We start from the raw sequence: 19,225 nt of genomic DNA, 5'->3' as shown, positions 1-19,225 counted from the left end.
TGACGGTAAGATGAGCAATCTAAAAAGCAGAATATATTCCTAGCAAATTACATTAGGAAAAGAGAAAATTTCTCTTAAAACTTTCTTAAGATTTCTCCCATAAAGCCTATTTGTCTCCAGATTTTATAGTTAAGACTGTGGTAGGTAAGCATTCTCACAGCGCACGCGCGATCATATATTTTATACAATTTATCGCCGCACGTTTTATTGAAGTTCGAAGACCGCTACAATATTGCAGAACTTATTAGTTAGGAACAACTTAAGCTTCTAATCGAACAATATACTTACAGCTAAACGTGGTCTCAACTGCAACATGCGATTAGTATCGCTCTCCCCTCTCTTTCTAACCTACCGAGAAAGCTATCACAACTTTTTCTGTCTTTTTCTTTTCAACTATTCCAATACCAACTGTCAGTTTCTTAGGAAGGAACTAAATTAACTCTATTTATTTGTAGGTCAATAACGTCACATTTATTCATGTAACAGGAAAAATCTCAGGTACAATGAACTGATGTATCTGAATATTTTTAACTATTGTCATGCGTGTTTCAAGAAATTGCTACAAACCAAAGTCCATTTTAATAGAAGATAATAAAGTTCAGAATCCAATAGACGCAGCTGTTGAAATAGTACTCATTACATTATCATTTGGAGAGATGCCACATAATATCCAAATAGTAACATGAACTATAATTTTTAATTCTTAGACGAGTTCTTAGAAGTAAGCATAAATATGATAAACAGGAATAATTAAAGTGACCGAAGTGAATCACACTGTCATACGAGACGGGCCCGAGTCAGCGTAAGCGATACAACACATTAATTAAGGTTATGATATAAACGAAACGCTAACAGAAAGCTCTACTATGCGTACAGTTTATTTTTTCATTCATACAAAATGACAAATACATTCGTCCGACTAACCAACACAGATAAGAGAGCAAAACACAACGAAAAATAAACTCTATGCACACGAAATACAGTTGAAAATCATTCGAAAGCGTTTGACAATCTTGCGCATAGGGTTATAGTAAACACGGACGCGGGCGCAGCGTTATTCAGTCACTCGTTGAACGTGTCAGTGAACAGACGGCTACTGCAAGGCACACGCTTGCACACGCGCGCGCAATAAAGCGATCGAAAGGCGAATATCGAACAAAAAATCCTGGTGTCCCACAAGGGAGTGTTTTAGGCCCAGTGTTGAGACACACGAAAATATTTTGATTTAGTGAATTAAAGTGTTAGTGTTATATCGTGTACGGTCCATTGTGCATCTGCTGACATGCATGGTGAGTTTGATTTGGAAACTCTTACACATGATGCGTTTGAATGAGTCCCATTGTTTAGCTACGGTCTTTTTTATTCTCATTTCACAGAGTATAGTAATAATACTGATACAGAGAGCCCTCTTGTCACTTTTTTAGCCAACCATATTTGAAACAGCGCCACCTGTGGTTTGGCTCCGAACTATCATCGAGTATATATAGCTATAATCTAATATATATTATTATAAGTAGTTCTGTTTTGTATTTATATTAGGTCGGGGAAAAAGTCTTTTCGCGTTATAGTATGTATGAATTGTAATAAAATCTTTTCTCTACACATTGTGATTCTTAAAGCCAAAGAGATTTTATTACAAGTTCATGCGAAAAGAATTAAAACAAATAAAACATAGTTTATGTATATATATCATTTTTTATTTTTATAATGTTTGTGCTTATTGTAATATACCTGCGCAGCAGTTTTGGTCTCATCTTCACCTTTGTACAATAATTTTCCAGACAAAATTCGGTTGATTGATCTGCACCAACTGCATATTAAAATATTTACTGTTGTATCAACAAAATACTCTTTCAATGCCTCCTTATGAATAAGGCACTTAAAAGGATAGGATATTAAGCAGTCCGACAATGTTATTATATTCTGTTTAATTTTCTTTTTTGGGCAATTTTTTTCTAATATTGAAATAACTATATTTTGTAGGTCTGAAAAACAATTTTCCAAGTTTTGACTCGGGTAACATAACCATTTTTTATTAGAATACTCTTTTCTTTTAATAAATTCATTGTTTAAATTTGTACCCGAGTCAATTAGGTCATGCCTGCAGTCTTTACAACCTTTAACAATATTATTCAAACATTTACTCAGAACCCAGCCGCATACATAATTTCTTTGACCAGCATCAATTTGTTTTTGCTGGTCAAATATATTTTCATTTATATGTATTTCTTCTCTGAGAGTATCAGAAGACTCCTGAGTGTTGTTTTCTGTTAAGAAGAAATCTAGGCTTTGTAGGCACCTATTTATGTCCTCCTCACAGTTTGCTTTGTTGGAGTGGGGCAAGTTATAATTATTGAGGAGCAGTGCTTTAAAGGCGCCTACGAAACATGTAGTGTTTGGTTTATTATTTCTTGCCCCATAACTTCTAATACTCCCAAAGAAGTTTTCTACTGGGTCCTGGTTGAAATTTCTTGGTAGAACTGCATCAAAACCATACTTGGAATTCAACATTTTCCAAATTGCTTCCATACCTTCAATAGTTTTAACAAAATTTTGAACAGATGGTACAGTTGTTTCTATCAATCGAATTTTGTCACAATTTCTTTTAAGCACCCTAAATTTTATCGTTTTTAAAATATTCTTGGCCTCTTGCCACAATTTATGATGAGGTGAATTTCTCTTAATCGGGCCTTTATAAATTTTACCGTTTGGTATGTGGAATGTGTTTCCATTAAGGCTATCAAATAGATTATCTAATAATAATGTAATTTTTATTAAATTTTTACAGTCTGCAGGCAGATCGCCTCTCGCTGCGAGATGTTCTGTAGCTACTGCTACGCTATGGCTGAAAATCTGCGTAGCAGACTTTACCTTCATTTTATTTATTTTTGTTGGATCAATGTGCTCTTCTGTGATCTTATTGAGTAGCCTTAGCTCACCAAAAGACTTATCGGCCGCATAGACTTTTTGGTAGTATTCCCACTTAACAATTTTTTTTTCATTTTCCGTTTCATATACCATGTCCTTGTTTATGAGGTTATTTCTTATTCCTTTTAGTAAATGCGGGACGTCATATAGGGGTATAATATTAAACCCGTTGACTCTAATTAGATCATGCCGCCACTCTCTATTATTTTTTATAAAAAGAGCCTTGCTTTCATTGACCAGCTCCGTAATTGCTCCCACATTGACAGTGCTTTGATCGCACACTGTATTAATTATTATAAGGCCAGCCTCTTGGGTATGTTTAATTACACATTTTATTAAGTTTTTTAGTTCCGTTTTATTTAGACAATTTGTAAAATAATAAGCAATTGGCTGCTTGAAATTTTCCTTAATACCTTTTATCATAAATACAAGGACATGGTCAGCAAAACGTTGATCATTATTGTTTGCAAAACCTTCTAAAAAGTCTTCACGGGTATTATATAATACCTGCGGCGTCAAAGACATTTCGTCAAACATAAGACTACAGAGCCTGTCCGACACGGATTTTCCAGCCATAGTCTTTTGGATTTTTTCAAAAATGATTGTGTTTATGCCTGGTGAAATTTTTACCTTGCTCAGAAGACGTCTCATACTCTTTGCACAAGGTAACGTAAAATATTTGGACAACAGCCCATAACATTTTGGACTCTTCTTGTATAGAGATAAACAAAGTATTTTTTCTTCATTTGTAAATCTTCGCCCTTTTACCTTTTTCGTAGCCTGTAATTGCATGTGTGCAAACAGTTGGGCCGGTTTTGTCATGTGTTTTGATATTGTTTGAAAAGCCATATCTTTCGATATCAATTCAGCATTTTGCAATCTAGTTTGGAATGTCTGCCCTTTCTTACGCAAGCGTGAAATGGTTGAACGAAGCTGCTTGATTTTCGATTGCAGTGGTTGAATAATATTGTAAGCTGGCTTTGCTTTAAATCCTGAAAAGAAAAATATCGAAAAATTTATTTCAATGTCATTACAATAAAGTTCATCTGATGCAATATTCCTAAAATCAATTTGCATATACTGTAGTGTATTAGTAATTTTATGAAAAATAATTATGCTGTGACTATAAAATTATCCGAACACATTACTTGGGAATAGTATAGATTGTATTGTTCAAATCATAAAAGGACTCTAATTGACTACAGACCTTTTTTGCGTATAAGTAAATTTCATGTATCAACAAATTTATCCATTCTAATGATTATTTTCTTATGGAAGTTGCTCTGTGTGTCTGTTTGTTACGCTTTCACGATAAACGCTGAACAGGTCTTAATGATTTTTGGGTATAGTATTAAAGAGGACATTAAGGAAGGACATAGGCTACTTTCGCGTTTTCGCTATTTTTGATGCAATAAAGATCAGCTATATTCAGTTGGAAGTTTTTAGAAAATAAAACAAATTAATTAGAGACTCACTTCTCACACAGTTGGTAACACAATAATTATGTTCCGCTAATACAGCCTTTTGAGTTTGCTTTAATGTTACTGCACCCTCGGATTGATCTATAAATAAAATAAACACCATTACACACAATATAGGTATAACTATATTAAACTTATCACAGTTTAAAAATAAAAAATATTTAAGATTGATTAAAATTTTCTTACCTGTTAAGGTTAGCGGGAAAGACTGAGTCTGTTGCATTGAGGTTGAAACTGGCTCCGACACCATTCCCTCAACCAATTGACCTGGAATTTTATACTAATTGTATTGACTGACTGACATTCTACTACCTAACTATTTTTTATTACCTAATTTAGCCAAGTCAATCATAGAGGAAATATTATATACCTGGGAAAGCTACTATGAAAATATAATATCAAAACTTACTTGGTAGGTGCAATGAAGGAATTGAATCTTTGCATATCCGATTCAATCCAGTTCTGTCTCTATCAGTGAAGTGAATATCACAAACTCTCATATTTTTATAATATTCAAAATCAGATGTCGATTGCAATGTACCACCGAGAAGAGACACCCATGATTGAAATATATCAGGGCACTTGATAACATCTGGGAATCTATGCATTGGAAGACCTGGAAGTAATGAAGATAAGTATATAAATTATTTACAAGTCAGATATATTATAAGCATAATATCTATACTAATATTATAAAGCTGAAGAGTTTGTTTGTTTGATTGTTTGTTTGTTTGTTTGTTTGTTTGTTTGAACGCGCTAATCTCAGGAACTAATGGTCCGATTTGAAAAATTATTTCAGTGTTAGATAGTCCATTTATCGAGGAAGGCTATTGGCTATATATAATCACGCTACGAACAATAGAAGCAGAGTAGCAATAAAAAATGTTACAAAAACGGGGAAAATTTTGATCCATTCTATCTTATGTGACGCAAGCGAAGTTGCGCGGGTCAGCTAGTGATAAGATAATTCTGCAAGAACCACATATTTAACGAAGAACCAAACACACAAAAAGATATAGTTTTGATGAGCAAATTATAAATGAATTACTGTTGTGCAGTAATGTACTTACCCCTAGGCTCACAACCGAAAGCGCAACGTCTCGGCATGTTACAGTTCTGTAAAATACTTGCAGAACTTAGAACACAAGCGTCTCTGTCGCACACTATTAACCACAATTTCCGGAAAGAAGTCTTGCCAATAAGGCGGAGGAGCACAAAGCTCTACTCAACGCGATTACAGGGGATCTTCAAACGAAAAAAGGCAGTTAATCAAGGCGGAGGAGCAAAGGGCTCGACTCAACGCACTCACAGGATTTCAGTCGATAGCAGTCTGGTGGGCAAGGCGGAGGAGCAGAAGGCTCGGCTCGATGCACTTACAGGAGATTTACAGTCGACCAAACAGTACAGACGAAAAAACTACAAACATGCGCCAAGGCAGGAGGTAGCCGATAATATTTTGAAAGTTTGGATTGACATTTTTATGCTCGCACAATCTGAATCTATGCCTTTTAAGCCAACACTTGCTTTTTAATGTATAGTATAAACATTTTACATGTACATAATAATGTCATCAACATATAGTAAAAAAAATTATAATATTCACACATGTAATATTTTGCTCTGTATGGTGGTAACTAATAATTAACAAATTATTAATTTACCGAATACAGTTAAGCGCCATCTATTGAATTCTTATAATAGCTATAGCTACTAGTACACAAAACAGATAGCGCCACTATATTCGTGAAAAGTAAATTGTAGGGGACTGTCCTCCCCCTGTCTCATTTGTATCAACACTTTCATCTGCATTGTTTATTTTCTAGTTTATCAGAGTACTAATTAAAGTGTGCAGTAAAATGGATGTAAAAGTTTTTTATTTATGTTTCAGTTCGGAATGTTTGTTTTATTGTTAGACGTTCGATGTGAAGTTTATGTAGTAGTAATCTTTATAGTGAAAACATTGTAGGCTCTACCGATAAGCTTGTTTACGTATGACTCAGTTAAATGTACAATTCCTTAGGAAGTAAAAGTTATAGTCATCATCAATTTATTGATGATTTGAGATTTATAATATCTGATTTCAAATATGTTGTTAGGTAGGTATTATCTTTGATAAAATAAGATTGTTCATGGTCTGTCAAAAATATGATAAATGAGGTTTCATGTAATCAAAATCTAAATTCAGATCAGTTATTTGTGTGCAAATTACTTTGATATAGGTAAAACACCTCTCAATTTGGCAGATTCATCATGCAAATTACATGTTTTTTCCTTTCACTTTATTTGTTGCTTTTCGATACAGATTCTTTTAATTTTTGCAATTTCTTTTCACTTTTATTAGTCTCATTGCTGAGGGATTGTATTTGTGAGAATGATTTCTTTCTGATATTACTTTCTCAATGATTTCGTTATTTTAAACTTTTATCATTAATACTTTGAAAACCTTTACCAAAATGATGGTCATTTTTACTGTTTTGGAAAAAGTACTTGTACGCTTATCAAGTGGAATATTTATAGATTTCATTACCTTTGAGATTACCCGTGACATTATCCATCGGATAAACCTATGTATTTTCCGGCACTTTCGTTAGCTGTGATATTTGCCCTTATAATGGAGATTATATTATAACTTTATAAAACGGTTAGGAAGGAATAAAATAATATGTTTATATAATTCCCAAGAAGAACCTTCTCAAAACCTGCGCGTTAACTAATATTAATAAATAATTAGTAACATGTTTTAAAAGAATAGGTACCTACCTTATGGAAAAATAACATAAACCGCAACACATATAAAAGTCTTAAGTTTAAAGTATCAATGAATACTTTCCTTCATTATGTTAGTTTGGTACATATAAAATAAAGTGAATTAATTTAACCCATTAATGTTCCGCTGCTGGGCAAAGGTCTTCTCCCGGAATTAGAGAGGAGTTAGGCATTCAGTTCACAACGATAGCCAAGAGTGGTTTAGGGAGTCTGCAGACCTTCAAAAAAGTTGCATCCTGATGTTTTCCTTCACCATTGGAACAAGTGATAATATTATTTCTAATTTCTCTAGTTACTAAGTATATTTTTTCTTAAAGTTTTTAATATCCTTTTAAAATACTATTACATAATAATATGCATTGAGTAATATTGTACTAAGAATGTGTATTTGTTTACAAACAAACTTGAGCATCGTAACTACAATAAAACCTTATCTTGAACGCGAAATCTTTGCTGTTTGATTAACGACTGCTATAAATGTCATTATTGAATAACTTACTTGCTAACTACATTCGTAGACTTTGGTTTCAATATGGTTGCTTAGCAGTTGATAAAATACGATTTAATATGTATTTAAAATATGGCAGAATTAGACGTAAAAAAAACTACACTCGTGATACCGTTTACGTTGCAAGATTTTCAGGAGTAAAGTATTCTATGTGTTAATCCAGATAACTTGTTTTTTTCTTTGAAAAATCAACTCCCGCAATAATAATAATTGCTCTTGTGCCGCGGGTACTTTTACATTTTTTTCTCGATTTAAGTGTATTATTTCTTAAAGTGCACTCGGTGTAGCTTAGACTAAGTATAATTTTAAATGTTCACATGGATGTATGCCTTGGTGGCGCAGTGGTTAAACTCACGTCCGTCGCTACAATTGCGTCGAGAAGTCGTTTTCGATTCCCACACGGAACAATTATTTGTGCGATCCACAAATAATTGTTTCGGTTCTGATTATGCTTTGTGTCCGTCGTTTGTATGTTTGACAAGAGCAATTCTTAGTAGTAATGATTTCTAACTAATAAATATCACCTAAAGATAATAACTCAATAAGCAATTAGTCATAGCTCACAAATCGTCGTGATATGTAGGTCGGTGTATTTGCATTCCCACACTGATTGTCTCAGTCGTTACATCACTCAATTGTTCAATGTTCTTGTGTATGAGATGCGTTTCTGCTATGTTTGACATAGTTTTATTAGGTTTTCTGTGCATTTGCGTGTAAGGTTTCCTTGTTAAATGAGTACATATGCAATATATTACGCCAGTTATACCCGAAAGTATATGCAGGGGTGTAAGAAATACGCGTATGTTTCGCCATTAAAATTTGTTAGTCCCATGTTGTAAGGGGCCTACTGCCACGACCTTTCACCATTAACAATGTTAGTCCCATGTATCTATGCAAGAGTCCCCAATGTATGCAAGAGTATTTATTAATTTATTTTCAACTTCTTAAACAAAGCCAGTTTTTCTGCCAGTTTACCTTGGGGTGATGCAGCGATTGAAAAAAGTAGGTGTTAAAAAAATACCGAAAGGAAATCACTGTAAGAATGATTAGTAGGGTGGTTGAAGTAAAACCTGAAAATACGTCACGGATTTTGATAAAAAATTGTGCATAGATCATTTATAACCTAGACTTAAACATATGACACTATTCTGAGAAATCTTTTCACGTGAACGAAACCGCGAGCTGAAGCTAGGTATTAAACATATGGCGGTCAACTTAATTGGGTTTTGGCTTCATTTAGTGACGGATATTTCTCGACCAGTAGGAAGTATTATATATTATTATAAAATAAGCTTTTCCGTATAACTATAATTGATGCGGAAAATAATATTTATATTTATGTACTTATTTGACAATAATTTATTATTTATTATGTCATTTGTACACCATAGAATTATATGTTTCAAAGTTATTGACGCGATTTCTTATAAATAGACGTGATTATTTACCGCAGTAAACATGTTTCTAAAATGTTGTTGCTTATTTTGCAAGAAACTTAACTTTATTAGGATGAAATGTTTGTTAAAGTAGTCACAAAGATCGCTTCAAAAAAGTAAACGCAAAGTCATTCAGGCAGTTTAAGTCTAAAAATGTCTCTTGTATCTCAACAACTAGATAATTATAATACAACTTAGAATTCATATTTGTTTCGTGTAGGAATCGAATCCACGCCCTCCTAATTCCACTTTGGTAGTGGCCTTAACCACTGAGCTACGGTACCTATAAAACAGATAGGTGCTATTTATAAAGATATTAATAGTGTTCACAAAGTAAGTAAAATTTGATGTTCAATAGAGTTATTTTATTCTATTGTTATACGGTAATCAAATTTTAACTTTCGCCATGAAATCGATGATAGAGATTTATGAAAGCATTTCTTTTGTTTAAAAACTATTTGAGAATGGATTCATTTCTTCAATTCAATTGTTTTTAATAAAGTAATTTTCTGTAATAAAGGGCTAGAAGTAATGTAAGTAATAATGATGTTTATTTTTAAAGGTTACAATTTCAATAACTTACCTTAAATTTTCCATTGTTATAATCTTACTACCCCGCAGTTTCTCTCGCTTTTATGCTGATTTCTTACCTCTCGTAGGTTCCAACGCAATAATAAATAATCTCTACCCTTCCTTATTAATACGGTTATCAATAGAATACGAATAACTTTTCGAATCTGTCTGGTAGTTTTAGAGATAAGCACGTTTACAACAACAAACAAAAAAGTCTTCAGCTTTAGGAAAGTACTCTACACGATTTATGTGACTCTTTTGTGAACAAAAATAAAAAAAAATCAGATTTGGGAAAGTACTCTACAATTAAGTTAAGGTACTCTTTTACGCAAAAAAAAAGAATTTTGTAAATATTTAAGATGTCTATTCTTTAAAGATCTATTTTTTAAAGATTTTAAACTTTTTATCTCAGGAAATCTAACATGTGGATGAAGTTGCAGGGAAAGGCTAGCATTTACATAGATACATATGACGTCATGATGTTCTAAGATAAAACATCTATTTATGTATTAGATAATGTAAAACATCATCAATCACTTCTAATCACAATACATTGTTCTATTGCGTGAAGAGGCCTCTTTCTTAAAGTTTTAGATAAAACAACTAGTAATATCTAGTTAACAGTAGTAAAAAGCAGTGAAGAACTAAATCTAGAACTATCTTAGCAGATTGATAGACGAGTTTGTAGAATCATAGCAAGTACCTATCGTTGTTCGGACTCTGATGGGAGTAAAGCAAGATTTTGTATTATGTTTGTATGTACGTATGTTTGCTTCTTAGCAAATAGGCATGGCTCCACTTGTAAACAATGTTTTAGCCCCTATTTCTGGCTCTAAAGTGTTGAGAACTTGAGAAAACCATAGCTTACGTTTGTGCTCTGGTCTTCAACTATCTATAGATCAAATTTTATCAAAATTCGTACAGCAGTTTAAAGTCTTTAGCTTACAGACAGACATACAGACTTTTGCAGTAATAATATTAGTATGTATAAAACGGAAACTATGTGACCACAAATTAAGAGGTCTCGTGTCCGATTCCCGGGTTTTTCTTTTAGGTAATTACTCCTTAACTTGGAATTTAATTAATAGTAGTTATACTTATAGCTTTTGTCATATGAAACTATTATTGATATTTCTCTCAATTTATGTCAAGGGGAAGTTTTATTTGTAAGGAAAACCACAAGATGTTAAAACACAAATTATAATATGCGTCTGTGGTCCATTTGAAACTACCCATATATGCGGTCTAGGGTTCGAAAATTATGTTATTTATTGAGAATAATGACTGTAGCTTACAATTAAAACTGCAAAACGTGGGTGAATTACTTTTCTACATAAGAATCAAATGTAAAAAAAAATACCCATATTTGAAAAAAATCGACTAATATTAAAATAACTTTAAAAATTCAAAATGCGTAGCGTTTTTGTGGCTTAAGTACTGAGTCTATTTTGCTTAAATTTGATATTAAGCAAATCTTAAGGAAAGACAGACGTTTACCCGTTCAATGAAATCGAGAGTAATTTGTTACCCAGTCTATATATTTTAGTAAATTAACTATGTGGGCGAAACCACGGGTTAAACTAGTATGTATAATACCTATTTCCTCTTAAACTAACGTCATAGACTTGTTTATAGATTGATTATACATTGTGGTTTAATTTTATGTAGGAGCTTCTGGCGCTCTGCTATTGTTAAATTATTTATGTATGTTTCGTGGTTGGAAAATGTATATTATTACTAGGTATGTAAAAGTTTATAATGTATTAATATGTTATAAACTATCTATGTAGACAACGTCATTCGAATTATAACTAGTATTTGCATGATGGCTTACAGCCTAACTTCTCCCTCCATTCGGAAGACCCTTGCGCCGTAATCTGCCTAGTCTTTCTTCCAACTATGATGGAGTCGGCTTCTAATCTCATCGTATGCAGGTGCATACGATGAGATTAGAAGCCGACTTCTTCTTTCTTCTTTCTATATAAAATACTGGTATTCAGGTGAATACCAGTATTTTATATAGAACGACTACCTATTGGAACTCGACAACCTAGTCACCTGGATTATAATATACTAAGATATTTCTCGGTAAGACGGGTTGTCAAACTTCCAAACGACGTAACGACTGTCAGAGAAAAGAAAATGATCTTTGAAAATGCAAACTGGAACGTACAATTTAACGTGCTTTGCGAAACACGGAGGAATTCAGTATATTAAATAAGGTCCTCGGAATAACCCCGGCAAGCGTAACATAACTTTAGGCTTCGGTTTTTAACAACAGAGCAAAAACAACTTTAGTTTGATTCTACGGAAGTTAATAAACAAGAGAATTGTTTTTCTTAAAGTTAAAAGATCCTTGATACTGTTATCACGTGTTATCAGTTAATAACTCTTATCAAGATTAATGATAACGTATTTATAGTATGGCGCCTAGACGTAAATATTCCGTAAAAATTACGAATAAAACGTATATATATTTTTCCAAGTCTTAAACTTATTATATTGTTGAGAACTTACACAATAAACTTAAATATTATTAAAATACACATTTGTGTTTGTTTATTTCAAAAATTACACCGTATGGAAATTTAACTTGAGACATCATCGAAACATTATAAAAAACTGACTTTAAATATAATTTCAGTTTCACGTTGAATTAAACCCACGACACTCGACGTCTATACCACTGCATCACACGCAGTCAATTAAACTATCATTAAGAAGCCTAAACTAAATTAAACAAGTATTGAGTCCGTTATCAGTAACAAGATAAGGAGACGGAAGTCGTATTGTTAACCCTCTAGTTGCGCAAAATATTAGCATGAGAATTTCTTAACGTCTAGTCTTTGCAACCGTTTGGCCTGGATTTGTAACTAGCCGGTGAAATATAGACCTAGTGCTTTGGTATTTTGTTATTTTGTTGCCTATAGGGTTAGGCTTAGGGGACATTGTATTTCGGAAATGGTAGTAGAAAATTTTGTAAATATTACGCTGTAGTCACGAATTTTTCATTGTTAGTGGTTCCTTTCAAATGCTTGAAGTTTTGGGACCAACATCTGAGATATTACGCTTATTAATTCTCCTAATATAGTTACATAGAAATCGTTTCTAATATATCTAAATACATTTATTCATCGAGGCTTCATAGGCTTTATATTTACTAAAACGTTAACTGAAAAAGTTTGTGTTTTTAATACTACTCTGCTTACACCTTTGGGTACATCAGGCGTGAAGCCTCACACCAACTTATAAAGCAAATCACAAATAATTCTCAAACAAGTAAACATAAATAACAATAACATCCATCAATTACGCAATCGGTTAAATACTTTGAAAACTGCCAGCCCTTACTACCTACATGGAAATGTCAGTAAAATGGAGACATACCTGGGTATTGTTGTTATATTAGCATATTTCATTCATAAGTTCCTTGTTACTGCATGTGAGACACGCAAGCCTACTTCAGACTATGCTAATACTAACCTATAAAATAATACTGGCTGTGAACTGATGGTATAGTGATAACCATTCTGGTATATTGTATCGCGGAATTTGAGCCTACTTGGAATGTTACAATAGGAAAATCAAATAACACTTTATTGACTGAAAACAATCCCGAAATGTTTGTTATTTAATGTTGTTAGATCAATTTTATATTGAATTAATAAAAAAGAATCCTGCAAATACATTCACAGTAGCCTGTTTTTCTACTACTATCGACAACTTGCGATCGAAATGTGTATGAAAATCTGTTCAGCGCCACTAGCGGACGTCGTAAAAACAATTTTTGCAATACATTTTAAATGTCAAAATCTCGATAATCGATGGTTTCAATTGTAGAGAATCACAATGCAAATCACTTCGCGGGGAAAAACTTGTGTTTAACTTATAATATACATACAATATGAACGTCATATTGTACTATTCTTTTACAGCTATATTATAATTTTAAACAAAGCATCGTATACGTGGTGCTATAGTATTGATAATCGTCATAATGTTTTGTCAACTGTACTGACGTTGCATTTCCCGCAGTGCTTCATAGTATCAACAATTACATCCCTGACATATTTTACGACACATCTGTACTCAATTCTCGTAAAAATCTTCGTCTCATAATATCAATCATTTGCAATAACATCGGAGTGGACTAATCTTATACTGCTTATTACACAGTTCCCTCTTCCGCAGAATTTCTGGGAACAAAAGTTGCGTATTACCCTTTTCGGGTCTCAAATTATATTTGTATTGAATTTCATCTAAATCGATTCTATGGTTTAGGCATAAAAGAGAGAGAGATAAGCAAACAAAGTTACTTTTGCAGATAAAATATATTAGTAGGGATTGTTGAGATATTTTCACTATCCATCAAAAATATTTTTCAAAGAAAGTAATCCCATGAAAATGGCCCCTTCAATCAAGATCAATACCCACAAGACTCCAGGAAATCTAAACATAGCCATAAATTTAGAGTATTACACATATATTTTATTGTATTTATTCATAGGAAATATTTACATAACACATAGGAACTAGTAAAGTGTTAGATGAGATTAGACCGCCTTGGTTCCCGTGGGTAGAATACTGTAATGTGGAAAATGTATGTGTAGTGTTGTTTAGTATATTGAGCTATATATTTGTAAGATTATAGTAGTTGATATCAGGATATGCTAAAAAGAAAATACTTTTTTGTTAACAAGTCATAAATATTTCATCAAAAATAGTATGTTGATTTCAAAATTAACAAAAAAATACTGATATGTTTTTATTTCCTAAAAACTTTACCTAAAATCACTCTACTTTTTTTAAGAAAAAGGACACACACCCAAACCCTTACAACCTTCTTTTGCTTCATGTTCATTTCATTCAATTATGTATTTCAATTAATTATGTATTTAAAGTAAATTAAATATTCAGCCAGCAATATAAACATATGATAATAATAAAATATCTCAAGAAAAAGAAACTTCTACATGTAATATCGCTTACCCATCTTAATCAAATCCTCGCTAAATCAGCTTAACTTCGACCTCGCCCTAACGATTACCTCACGCGTCCCATTAGTAGTAAAACGCAAATGTTTACATTTGAAAATGAAATGGTGCTATTAATGAAGGCAGTGGGTCAATGTGTGATTGGGTGCTTGTATTATTATACGGTTACTGATTTTTGTGTGATTGGTGTGCGAAATAAGTGGTAAACTATTGGAGGGAGTTCGGTTCTCGGATATTGGAATTTCAGCGTCAAATTATATACAAAATGCTGTAAAAAATGCGTATAAGCAATACCAAACTACTCTGGCCCAAATTGAGTCTGACCCGCACATAAATAAATAAATAAATTTAACCCGTTAATGTCCCACTGCTGGGCAAGGGTCTCCTCCCGTAATGAGGGAGGGGTTAGGCCTTGAGTCCACCACGCTGGCCAAGTGTGGGTTGGGGACTTTGCATGCCGTCAATAAATGTATGAAACAAATTTTAGGCATGCAAGGTTTCCTCTCGATGTTTTCCTTCACCGTTGGAGCAAGTGATAATTATTTCTAAACCACACATACTTTAACTATATTTTCTTTTAGAATTAAAGTAATTAGACCCGCTTTACTCCCTTCTTGACTTACGTCCGACACGCATCCATCTTCTGTGTGAATTGCGCTTTAATGACTATATAGATTTGTATTACTTCAAATTTGGGTTCATTAGTGGTCATCAAGAAGGTATAGACTATATTCCATTGCATTTTTATCTTTCTTGCATTAAATACCGAGAAAAAATACTATTGACATTTGGTTTAATGATGAAGGAAAACATTGCATGCTGAAAGTTCTTTAAATTAATCTAGTAGTAATAAAGCCACAACTCGCAATTTGTCTACTCAACCTCCGTCCCGACCCGCTTTCGGTATGAATATCACTTAAAAACCACATTAAAAATCATTTCATTTCATCATTTTAACCCATTACTGTCCCACTGCTGGGCAAGGGTCTCCTCCCGTAATGAGGGAGGGGTTAGGCCTTGAGTCCATCACGCTGGCCTAGTGCGGGTTGGGGACTTAGATATTAGAAATCAATAAACAAAAATTAAACAGCAAAATGAACTGCACTTTCAATTTCATCACAAAACAAAAACATTACAGTCATGATGAGCAAGATGATGATCACAAAAAGTGATCATTACTTGTGATTGATCACTGCTCATTAACATACAATCATCTGATATGTATGATCGATCATTCGTACTGCCTGGGAGGTAGCCGATAGTGTATTATGGTATAATACCATTTAGTTTACATAACAACATTGTAGTATTATCGAAATTTAATTACGAAATACAATTTTAATATGATTTATTTACAGAAAGTAAATTGTTTTATTTTCATAGAAGTGCAGAATATAAATGAAGCCATAACAAAAGCTTCATCCCATATTTACATACGTAAAATCACGCCTATTTCCCATAGGGGTAGGCAGAGAGCGAGAAAGGCATTTGGTACGATTCTTACAAACTTCCTCATTCATATACATCTTGACAAACAGGACCGCCGCCGCCGGTTACAGTTAACTTATAAATCCAATTCCTATACACAAAGGTATTTGAAAAGAATACCTTCTCCAATAAAAATCATTCTAAGACAAACTGAAAACCCATCAAATGAACTCAATGAACCAAAATCAAATTCTCATGACTATTTTACTTAAAAACTTGTAATTCTATCAACTAAAGTTAACTCAACCTACGCCGTTATTCCGTGGGACCCTATTGTGGCCCTTTAGAGGTCTCATTACGCCTATTATTGTTTTGACCGTGAGCATATAATTGTGTTTAAAACTCTCTTTTTGAGGCCGCAAAACTAGCGGGAAAAAGTCGCTATCGCTTATCGTCTTTATGAATAAAAAAGCGATTAGCTTAATTGATTTGTGCAATAAAATATAGATTACAAATGTGGTTATGTTATTAATGTCTTTATCTGAGGAATGATGTAATAATTACATCATAGTGAAATGTGTAATCTTGGTTAGCGATTACTTTTTTCCTTGTATTCTCATTTGGTAGTACAGAGACTGTGTCTGCCGCGCGATCGGTTGTGTATTTGACTGCTGTGCTGATCATGAAGTCACGTATTTAATTCCTGGGTCGGGCAAAATAATATACGTATTTCCTAATTTATATTAGAATATTTCTCAATATTTGCCCGGGGTTCGGTAACGTGCCCGGTAAATTATATTTAATAGCCTCGCCGCCTATTACATGAGACTAACATTATAACAAGCTCTGATTAGTCACAGTATTTTGTATTTTTTCATAATTGATTGTAAGTGATCAAAAAATGTAATAATAAGAGATGTAACTAATGTGCTTACACGACGTTAGTCTTTAAGAAAGAGTACCTTTTAACCAAATCGCTGCTCGCTACGCTCTTACACCCCTAACGTTACATCCCGCTGTTTTCCTAGCCCCAAAGCGAAGTACCGTCAAAACTGCACTGAGACTATATTGTTCAAGTTTGTATAACTGTACACTGGACACAGTTGTGAGTTGTGACACGTCTAGTACACACGTTATGTCAATAGAAACATGTTTTACTTAGCGTTCTAAGTGATACACTATCATGGTTTTGAAGGGGTTGGTAGAGGTATTTTATAAAGGATATATCTTTAACTTTATACTGATATTAGATCATAGGACAGTTTAGATGACTGAGCGGAATTTGAGAAGACGCACCCAGCGAAGTGCTATGGCACTGCCTACCTCTTCTCAGTGCTTTGTCGTTTTTTTGAACCCTTATAAAGTTGGTTTCCGATATACTAGATAGTTCATATTTTCAGGATATGATGTCAATAATAGACTTAAATAGACTTATACAATTCCTGGTATCAAACAGTCATCTAGTTCATCATCAGCCTAGCCTTTCTTCCAACTATTTTGTTGCCGGCTTCCAGTCTCACCAGATTCGTTCGCCTGTCGGACCTCTACAACCCATTTACCTAAGTTATAACACGATAACCGCCGGTAAAACTGGTAGTCAGACTTTCAAGCTTCTGACTACTGTTAACGATTGTAAAAGATCTTCGAAAATGCCAGTCGGGAAATTTAGCCTGATTTCCGAAACACGAAGTAAGTCGATATTTATAAGATCACCCATCCACAGAACAACCTCTATACAGATAAACACTCACAGAACCAATTCTTTTTATTCCCCTGCACCAATTCAGTTAATTTCTCCAATTTGATTGTTCAATAGATCGGCACATTACGATACGAGGGCTAATTGTCTCAATTGTCCAGTTGGAACATGTCGTAAAACTGAGACATGTCGCATCGTTAAATGTTGCTTTTTATTGTTACAACATGTTATTGTCAAAACATTTCACTGGATACTTGCAGTATCTATCTTAAGATTTAATGTGTGTTTAAGGGTCTATGCAAACGAGTGACAATTATTATAGACTGTTTTTGTACTTTTATAGATTTAATACAAAAGGTCCACAAATCAAAAATACAAAAAATCCTTTGCAAAAAAATCACATTTTATCGTTTTTACAAAAAAGACTTCATTTTTTTATTACTTATAGGGCGAAATTGATGTGAGTCTTTTGATTGACGTGGTTGTACGTGCACTCCTTGGCACGGAGGTCTACTACCTCGACTTCCAAAATTTTTTAACACAAAATTCAGAAAAAATTGCCCCGTCCCAGGATTCGAACCCGAGACCTCTAGCACGGCAGTCGCATACACTACCGACCGTACCACACAGGCAATTAGGGTATACATACAGGCGCGAAGTAAAAATTTTTTTTGTCAGTCTATTTCAGTCCCAATTCCTCCCACCTGTTTTCTATTACTAGACTAGATTGGTCCGCCTCCAATCCATTAACACTCGCTTATGTTGGACAGTACAGTCTAATTAACAGAGCGACGGTTTGTTGTACAATTGACAACAATTAGTTGCTGAGTGCATAGTAACGGTTTGTTGCTTGTGTCAATAAAAATGTGTTTTAAAATGTTTAGCGCTGATTACTTTTTGACTTTTTGAAAAGAAAACTTTTGGACTAAAACGAGGTAAATTCAAAAGTTAGTTAGGTTCTTGAACAATCAATAATAGTTATATAATAAATATAATAATAGTTACGACTGCTTACTTTATATATTATTATATTTCTAACTAGCTGACCCGCGCAACTTCGCTTGCGTCACTTAAGAGAATAAGTCAAAAATTTTCCCCGTTTTTGTAACATTTTTCGTTGCTACTCCGCTCCTAATGACTGTAGCGTGATGTTATATAGCCTATAGCCTTCCTCGATAAATGGGCTATCTAACACTGAAAGAATTTTTCAAATCGGACCAGTAGTTCCTAAGATTAGCGCGTTCAAACAAACAAACAAACAAACAAACAAACAAACAAACAAACAAACAAACTCTTCAGCTTTATAATATTAGTATAGATGGGTGCTATTACTGTGTAGTGATTACTAACTGTTTGTCACAATCTACCTATAAATTAACCTATCGCTTAGGCGAAAGGGTTATTCTTATAGT

At 33.5% G+C, this 19,225-nt stretch overlaps 2 protein-coding genes across 4 annotated transcripts in view; one reads left to right on the top strand and one right to left on the bottom strand.

Annotated features, from left to right (window-relative positions):
- Positions 1–1,066: 1,066 nt before the first annotated feature.
- The window catches only part of LOC142983163 (facilitated trehalose transporter Tret1-like), a 129,301-nt gene continuing 111,142 nt past the window's right edge, over positions 1,067–19,225 (top strand). For both annotated transcript variants that reach the window (XM_076130038.1, XM_076130039.1), the window contains exon 1: positions 1,067–1,289. The gene's annotated coding sequence lies outside the window, so the exon portion shown is untranslated. The remainder of the gene's footprint in view (positions 1,290–19,225) is intronic.
- On the bottom strand, positions 1,783–4,939 carry LOC142983110 (uncharacterized). Of its 2 annotated transcripts, XR_012960037.1 has the most exons (4): positions 4,819–4,939; positions 4,596–4,676; positions 4,404–4,490; positions 1,783–3,920 (listed from the first exon to the last, which is right to left on the bottom strand). XR_012960037.1 is itself a non-coding variant. In XM_076129945.1 (3 exons), the coding sequence occupies exons 1-3, from the start codon at positions 4,907–4,909 to the stop codon at positions 4,357–4,359; spliced, it is 306 nt and encodes a 101-aa protein (XP_075986060.1). In that variant the 5' UTR covers positions 4,910–4,939; the 3' UTR covers positions 1,783–4,356. The 2 variants fall into 2 exon arrangements, 1 of the variants encoding a protein (XP_075986060.1); XM_076129945.1 differs by having other exon boundaries at positions 1,783–4,490.

This window comes from Anticarsia gemmatalis, chromosome 23, assembly GCF_050436995.1.
Source record: "Anticarsia gemmatalis isolate Benzon Research Colony breed Stoneville strain chromosome 23, ilAntGemm2 primary, whole genome shotgun sequence".
Lineage (NCBI taxonomy): Eukaryota > Metazoa > Arthropoda > Insecta > Lepidoptera > Erebidae > Anticarsia > Anticarsia gemmatalis.
This window is presented reverse-complemented; position numbering and strand designations above follow the sequence as displayed.

Coding starts and splice junctions, on each gene's coding strand:
- LOC142983110 (XM_076129945.1), bottom strand. CDS start 4,909: ATGAGAGTTTGTGATATTCACTTCACTGATAGAGACAGAACTGGATTG. Junction 4,677..4,818: donor TCCTTCATTGCACCTACCAA/GTAAGTTTTGAT, acceptor ATAAAATTCCAG/GTCAATTGGTTGAGGGAATG. Junction 4,491..4,595: donor TTTCCCGCTAACCTTAACAG/GTAAGAAAATTT, acceptor TTTTATTTATAG/ATCAATCCGAGGGTGCAGTA.